The sequence below is a fragment of the Rhinopithecus bieti genome, unplaced genomic scaffold, assembly GCF_001698545.2.
Source record: "Rhinopithecus bieti isolate Rb0 unplaced genomic scaffold, ASM169854v2 scaffold_24392, whole genome shotgun sequence".
NCBI lineage: Eukaryota > Metazoa > Chordata > Mammalia > Primates > Cercopithecidae > Rhinopithecus > Rhinopithecus bieti.
Genome location: NW_016812542.1, coordinates 4,597,685 through 4,604,987, shown reverse-complemented (window position 1 = coordinate 4,604,987; position 7,303 = coordinate 4,597,685). Strand labels below are relative to the sequence as shown.

Genomic DNA, 7,303 nt, shown 5'->3' with positions numbered 1-7,303 from the left:
AGGGGGCGGGGGGCGGGGAAGGTTGCATCCAGGGAAACTGATGTGAAAGGGAAGAGGTCCCAGGTCCCAGGTCCCAGTGTGACCAAGAGGTGGGGGAAACAACGGACCTTCTCATCCCATCCTCATCCCACTTCACCTGGGGACATCTCACTTTGTTCTTTCTGGTAGCCTTGATCAGCAACCAAAAAGGGGAGAGGCGGGGTGGAGGCACCCTAATTCGGAACCTAAGGAGAAAAGAGCACAGGACACAGGTCTAGGTAAATGCAGGGTATGTCAGAACCTGCCCAAGAGTCCCCACAAAAAAGAGGCCTGCGGGGCCCAGCACAGACTCCATAGCTAGTCCTTTGGACAGAGCCTTGAGGAGGCACCTGGCCTTAAGAGGCACAGCCACCAGTCCCCAGCACAGCCTAGGGGACCAGGAGACAGGGCCCCTAGAGGTTCTGATAAATAAGCAGCAGCCAGCTGGGCACGGTGGCTCATGCCTGTAATCCCAGCACTTTGGGAGGCTGAGGTGGGCAGATCACAAGGTCAGGAGATCAAGACCATCCTGGCCAAATGGTGAACCCCCGCCTCTGCTAAAAATACAAAAATTAGCTGGGCGTGGCGGTGCGTGCCTGTAATCCCAGCTACTCGAGAGGCAGGAGAAGCACTAGAACCACGGAGTTGCAGGTTGCAGCGAGCCGAGATGGCGCCACTGCACTCCAGCCTGGTGACAGAGTGAGACTCCATCTCAAAAAAACAAAATAAAATAAATAAGCAGCAGCCTCCCCAGCCCAAACCTCTCCATTCAGCAAAAGAAAAGGTACCGCAAGGGCTGTATCTCCTCCCCAGCAACCACCCCCACAGACAAACCCACATCCTCTCCCTAGAGAACCCCTGGGGTTCCCCCCACTACCCTGAGGTCTCAGGGCACCTTACTTATTCCTTCTGGAGAGAGCCAGCCAGGAGGCAGAGGAGAGGGCAAGGGGCAGGTCCAGGAGTCCTAGCTCCCAAATGTGAACTGGCCTGGCCTACAGCTGTCCCAGGCAGCGCTCTTCCGGCCCCTCCCTGCTCTCCCACAGCCTGAAGCCAGGCCTTGGGCAGCCCCCACACTGGAGGAAGATAATCACCCGGCAGCAGAGGGGTGGGGTGACTCAGGACAGCCAGGCCGCCCACTCCCCCTGCTGCCTATACTATGGGGAAGGTGGCCAGGGAGTGGGGGAAGGCCTAGTTCCCCCGACCAGGTCATGGGAGAGCAGGGGAGGGGCTGGTCACGTGTGGATTGACACTGTGCATGTGCATTTGTGCAAATGTGGGCCATGAGGGTGTACACATCTGTCTTGATGGACGCATGAGTGGGTGTCCAGGGACAACACAGAGCGGGAGGGAGACGGGAGCCCCTGGGAAGAAAAGGCCACATTGTAGAATAGATGTCCATTTGGCTGGCTCTGGGCTTGGGAGAGAGGGAGGGACTCTTCTACCCTAAAACCTTCCTGCCAGGGTCCTGAGTTCCAGCAACGGGCAAAGAACCAGGTACTTTCCTGGACCTCCTGGCAAGATGGCCCTGGCATCCCAGTACCGAGCAGGGCTGGATTGCTGGTCCTCCCAGCCAGGGGTAAGGGGTATGGGATGTTCCCCTTCACCCAAAAGGTAGCAGGAGGTCCTAGCTGGCCCGGCACAGGGGTGCAGCTTTGAGACAGGGGCGCAGTTGTCACTCTGGTCAGCCCGGACCCATCCCATGCCCCTAACAGCACTTCCCTGCCCCACTCACCATGTCTCCCCTGCTGTCTCCCTTCTTCCTCTGGGATGAGGCCTCCCAGATCCAGTTCTCGGTGTTTCTGTCTCCCCCACACAAACAGAAACAAGCCTGGGCCTGTAAAGCTGGGGCAGAACAAGCCGGCTCAGGCTGGCCTAGGATTTTGGGGGCGGGAAGGATGGAGGAGCAGCCACCCAGGATCCTAGTGCTTCTCCAGAGAGGAGCCGAGGAGGGCAGCTAGGAAGGGGGCAGAGCAGGTGGAGTGTGCAAGACCCAGGAGTCCTGGCCCCCAGCAGCTAACTCTCTCCCCAGGATCCTCCTCTTGGATAATTAGAGGGTGGCAGCCTTTGCCTCTGAGAGCCAACTGCATCCCAGCAAGGAGCTCCCTACTCCCTAGGGGCTGGCAAGGAGCAAAGACTTTTGAGAATTCTAGATGTAATGGCCGCCTTTCCCCTGGGCAGGGGGCTTCTGACACTTGGGGCAGGGAGCTGCAGCTCATAGCCCTGGAACTGGGAATCACTAGAGGGGGAAACAAGAGAGTCAAGACGTGTGTGGCCAGAGCTTGGGAGGGCTGAGGGCACCCACCACAGCCTCAGATAGGACAAGGCTGATTCTCAGGATGCATCATGCCCTGCACCAGTCCCTCCCCAGCCTAGCCTGGTGGCTTGGGACACCCCTCTCTGTCCTCCCTGGTGTGGACTCTGTCCCACCCAGGATGCTGGAAGACCCCTGGGAGTGACTCCTTCCTGAACTTCCTCAGTGCTCTGGTGGAAGTGCCCCAGCAACCCTGCTTCGGGGAGAAAGTCAGCAACCAGGAGGAAGAGGGAGGCTGGCGAGAGGTGAGACCTGGCAGCTGTGACCTCCTCACCCTGTGCTGCTCCCAGGCCCACTTCCCCAGCCAGCTCCTCCCAGCTTCTCGCTCCTCTGGCTACTGACTCCCAACCTCTCCTCCAGGAGCAGAGCACTCCATGGGCTGACAAGGAAAGTGCTATGATCATCCCCCAGTGGAGGAAGGAAGTTGAGGAGGAGACTGAGACTCAGCAATTTGCCCAAGGTCACACAGTTAATAAGCTACGTTTAGACTCATTATGCACAGATCTTTCTGATTTCCAACGATTACTATACTTTCTCTGGAGTCGAGGGTGGCTAGAACCTAAATCTCAACCCAGGAACACAAATCAATTCGAGTGATGGAAGTTTGACAGCTACTGGGACCTTTCGGCCCCAGGGGTGGGAAGGTTCTGGAGGGGAGAGGGAGTCACTCCCAGGAGCCTCCCAGCAGCCCAGATGTGACAGAATCCACTCCAGAGAGGGCAGAAAGGGGTGTTCCAAGTCACCAGGCCAGGCTGGGGAGGGGGTGGTGCAGGGCGGCGACGCATGTCTTGTCCCATCTGAGGTTGCAGTCGGCACCCTCAGCCCGCATGAGCTCTGGCCACACACCTCCATGGATGTCCAGGCATCCCTAAGCACAGGAGAAGAAGGAGTGGGCAGGAGCCAAGGAATGACTGTCCCCTCTACCCCACATCCACCCAGAGGGAACGGGGGATCCTTGAGAGGTCTTGCCTAATGCTCAGCCACTACCCCACCTGCCCCCAACTATCTTCCCCATCTCCTGGCTCCCAGCTTCCTTGCTGTGAAGCTCAGCTTCCAACTGTACCCCTTGTGGGGGCAAGGGGTAGGCTCACAGCCAACAGGGCTCAGACCCTGGAAACTTGGGGGGACCAGGCAGACCTGTGTGGGGAGGGCTTTGCCGCTTCCTCCTCCCACCCCTGTGGTGTCCTAGCTTCCTGTTCTTGATAACAATCAGCACAGGCCCAGAGCCGGGCCCTCTTTCCAACCCCCACCTGCCCCCTCCTGTGTCCCCAGGGCCCCACTACCCACTAGTGGAAACACTGACTGGTGTGGGGGTGAGTCTCCAGGTCACTGCCCGCAAGCATGTGAGGGATTCCCAGGTTCCTGCTCCCCTCCACTCTCTCCCGAGCACAGGGGCCAACCCATTTCCCAGCCCTAACTGGCCTCCTCCTCAGGGAAACCCACCCATTCTGGAGAGGAGCGCAGGCTGCAGGGAAGGAGGCGCCAAGATCAGCTGGCCATGGAGGGGCTCAAAAAAGAGCCAGCCCCTGTCCCTACTGCCCAGAGCAAGGGCGGGTGCTGGGAGGCCTTCTGAGCCTCTGAGAGCCGTTCTTGTTCTCCATCTCAACCCTCCTCCCCAAGGGGCCAGCAGAAGGCCAGCCCCTCCCGACCACCCCTCCGGCGTGCCTACCCCTGTGCCTAGGGTACCTCATTTCTTTTTTGCTGTCACCGTTTGACAGCTGAATCAGGGAAGTGGGAGGAAGAAAGAGGACGTGGATTGCGCGTGTTGGGGGCCGGGAAGGGAAGGGCGTTTGAAATGTTACAAGGTAAAAGGAGGCCTGCAGCAAGCATGAACCGGCTGGGCTGCTGGCCCGCAAGGAGCCTGCCAAGGCCAGGCAGGGGCAGTGGGCAGAGGAGTCTTGGACTTGGGGGCCACTCTTCAGGTCCCAGGCATCCAGGCACCCCAGCAGCGAAGAGAACATGGGAGTCCCCTGGTGTGAGGGCCAGAGACTGTCCACTGTCTGTAAGTCTTCTAAGTAGATGTCAGGGCTCTGGGAGGAGGCCTGCAGGGGCCTGGGGGTCCAGGGGAAGCCCCTCAGACTCCCTCCCACAAGTGGACTCTGCTATCTGTTTCCTGCTGGGCTGGCCTACACTCAGGCCGCGGGCTGTGGAGAGCTGGGCCGTGGCACAGGGCGTGGAGACGACCTTTTTGGCCTGGCCCCAGGCCTTTCCTTCACATTGTGAGGCATGGATTCTTGCCTCCTCTTTTTCCCCACCCCGAGTCTGTGCCACATCTGCTCTGGGAAGATGTGGTCTGTGCTTGGCCATGAATTCCCAAGGCTTGAAGCAGCAAGGGCTTTGAGGGAGAGGACTGTGAGGCAGAAGCAGTGAAGCAGAAATAAGCCTCCGGCCAAGGTCAGGTTGAGCAGGAGAGCCTTGGGTTCTTTGTGGGACAGCACAGAGCTGGGGGTCAGGCGAGCTGTGCCCAGCAAGTAGGCAGTGGCTGGATGTGACAAAGACCCAGAGGAGAAACACAGCAGGAGGGGAGAGGGTCTGGAAGCTGGGGAAAGCAGGATAGTCTGGAAGGCCTGGCCCCTCACCCATTCCCAGGGAACAGGGCCTTGGGCCCCAGAAGGGCACAGGCGGGAGGCAGCCGACCCCTGGTGGCAGCGGCAGCAGGCACAGGAGGGCAGAATGCAGCTGGGGTGTGCGTGGGTGGCAGCAAGGAGGGGCGGAGGGAGGAAGCTGGCTTCCTGGAGCCTTCTCAGCCCTCAAAGACAGACCGACAGACAGACAGACAGCTGGCAAGAGGCAGCCTGGGGGCCACAGCTGCTTCAGTAAGTATCTGAAGCCGGGACTGGGAGTCCTGTGGCCCTGGGGGGTGCGAACTCCAGGGATATAAGAGGGCATCTCCAGGAGGGAGTGCGGGAGGGCGAGTGGCTGGGGAATGGGTGAGCCAATGCCTGGCTGGGGAATGGGTGCTCACAGACCTGCTGTCCCCAAGATGGGGGTGAGCAGGGAAACCACAGGGAGCTGCAAGGAGAGCAAAGGCTGAAGGAACCCTTTCTGCTGCCAGAGACCCTTGCTCTACCACCCACACCTGTGCCAGGCCCACTCTGTCCCCTCACCTCCATCCCTGCCGCCTTGGTGACTCAACAGCCCCACCACCTCGCCCACTGTGACCCTGGCTCTGGGAGATAGGGACTGCCCCCAAGAGGAGATGGTCCCACCACCTCTATGCTCCCTGTCTTGCCCCTAGCTGTCGCCTCACCATGCGCTGTCGCTCAAGGGCTTGGTGAGGCCATTTCCTGTGACGGTTACAGAGGCGGGAGACGGGGGATGGGCAGGAGGAGGAAGGAAACACCTCCAGCCTACCTCCCTGGACAGAGACCCCAGAAGCCAGAAATGGACTTGGGAGTGGAACAGCAGCAGTTAGGAGAGGACCCTGCGGGGGTCCAGGAGCCCAATCAGCTCCAACACTGCTGGAGGCCTCCATTCTCTGTTCAGGAGAAGGCCCACTGGTTAGCTCAGAGATGGTTTCCGCACGCTTTCTCCCTTCTGTCCTAGAGAACACATGTTTTCTGTTTCCTCCCTTGCCTTCTCCCACTTGGACCCGCTCAGAGCCCTGTGTACTCTGGTGTGTGGCCTCTCTCCCCTCTCTCTTTTCCTCCTTCTGGATTCTTTCCTATCTTCATCCACAATCTCTACCCTTTATCTTGCCTTTACTCTGACCCCAGACTGCCTTCTGCCCTGGGTCCCGCCAAATAGATCCTGTCCTTCCCTTAGTGAAAATGAGGCTACCTCTTGGGAAGCAGAAGACGCCCCAGTGAAAATAGAGCGCAAAGCCTGCCTAGCGTGGGAGCCTCCTTCTGGCCAATCAGGCAGGCCAGAGAATAGCAGCAGAGGGCCCTGTCTTTCAGGCAGACCTCATGGCTGAATGAGCCTCCCCTGGGCCTAGCACCCCACCCCAGCATGGTCCAGGCCTGTGGGGGGCGCTCCAGAGCACAGCCGCTGACGTTGTCTTTGGGGGCCGCCATGACCCAGCCTCCGCCTGCCAAAACACCAGCAAAGAAGCATGTACGGCTGCAGGAGAGGTGAGATCTTCCCTGGGAGAGGGGTCTTCCCAGCCCTGCGTCCCCATTCCGCTCCTCCCTTCCAGCTCTGACAGCAGGGTCCAGAGGGCCCTCAGTTGTTGACTCCTATTTGGAAAGGAAACCAGTAGTGCTCATTTGCATGTCTTTTGCATGTCTGGAGCACAGAGTTTCATATCAACCCTGAGCCTGCTCCCTAAATTCCAGGCAAGGCCAGCAGCGTTCTTGGTGCTGGATGCATGTTAGAGCCACAGGGCCTGGCTGGGAGTGGGAAGAGGCAGGCAGCTGGAAGGAGCAGTTGAGTTCAAGACTGCCCTGTTCTGGCTGACAAAGGGAGAGGGCTAGGGCTAAGCTGGGCATGGTAGCTCATGCCCCAAATTCCAGCACTTTGGGAGGCTGAGGTGAGAGGATCTCTTGAGTCCAGGAATTAGAGACCAGCCTAGGCAATATAGTGAGACCTCCTCTCTCTCAAAAAAAAAAAAAAAAAAAAAAAGGAGAGCATACTGCAGGGGCCCGAACCCTAAATTTACTGGGCCTTCAGGTTAAAGGAAAGACAAAGAGTGGTCCCCTCAGAGGTGCCTCATAACAGTAATACTTGTAAGAAAAGTAAATATGAGGCCGGGCGCGGTGGCTCAAGCCTGTAATCCCAGCACTTTGGGAGGCCGAGATGGGCGGATCACGAGGTCAGGAGATCGAGACCATCCTGGCTAACACGGTGAAACCCCGTCTCTACTAAAAAATACAAAAATCTAGCCGGGCGACGTGGCGGGCGCCTGTAGTCCCAGCTACTCGGGAGGCTGAGGCAGGAGAATGGCGTAAACCCAGGAGGCGGAGCTTGCAGTGAGCTGAGATCCGGCCACTGCACTCCAGCCTGGGCGGCAGAGCGAGACTCCGTCTCAAAAAA

General features: G+C 58.8%; 1 protein-coding gene and 1 long non-coding RNA gene across 10 annotated transcripts in view; one reads left to right on the top strand and one right to left on the bottom strand.

Annotated features, from left to right (window-relative positions):
- The window catches only part of LOC108545070 (uncharacterized), a 16,869-nt gene that overhangs the window by 1,522 nt on the left and 8,044 nt on the right, over nt 1-7,303 (bottom strand). For 4 of the 6 annotated variants that reach the window (XR_001890027.1, XR_001890028.1, XR_001890025.1 and 1 more), the window contains 2 exons: nt 1,751-1,860; nt 8-224 (listed from right to left, as the gene is read on the bottom strand). This is a non-coding gene — a long non-coding RNA (uncharacterized LOC108545070). Of the gene's footprint in view, nt 1-7; nt 225-1,750; nt 1,861-7,303 lie in introns of those variants that run through there. The other 2 variants (XR_001890029.1, XR_001890030.1) reach the window with 2 other exon arrangements.
- The window catches only part of PTPN7 (protein tyrosine phosphatase non-receptor type 7), a 16,344-nt gene continuing 12,668 nt past the window's right edge, over nt 3,628-7,303 (top strand). For 3 of the 4 annotated variants that reach the window (XM_017896501.1, XM_017896502.1, XM_017896500.1), the window contains exons 1-2: nt 3,628-5,145; nt 6,229-6,402. In XM_017896501.1, the coding sequence (XP_017751990.1) occupies nt 5,003-5,145; nt 6,229-6,402 (317 nt within the window). In that variant the 5' untranslated portion in view covers nt 3,628-5,002. The remainder of the gene's footprint in view (nt 5,146-6,228; nt 6,403-7,303) is intronic. The other variant, XM_017896503.1, reaches the window with a different exon arrangement.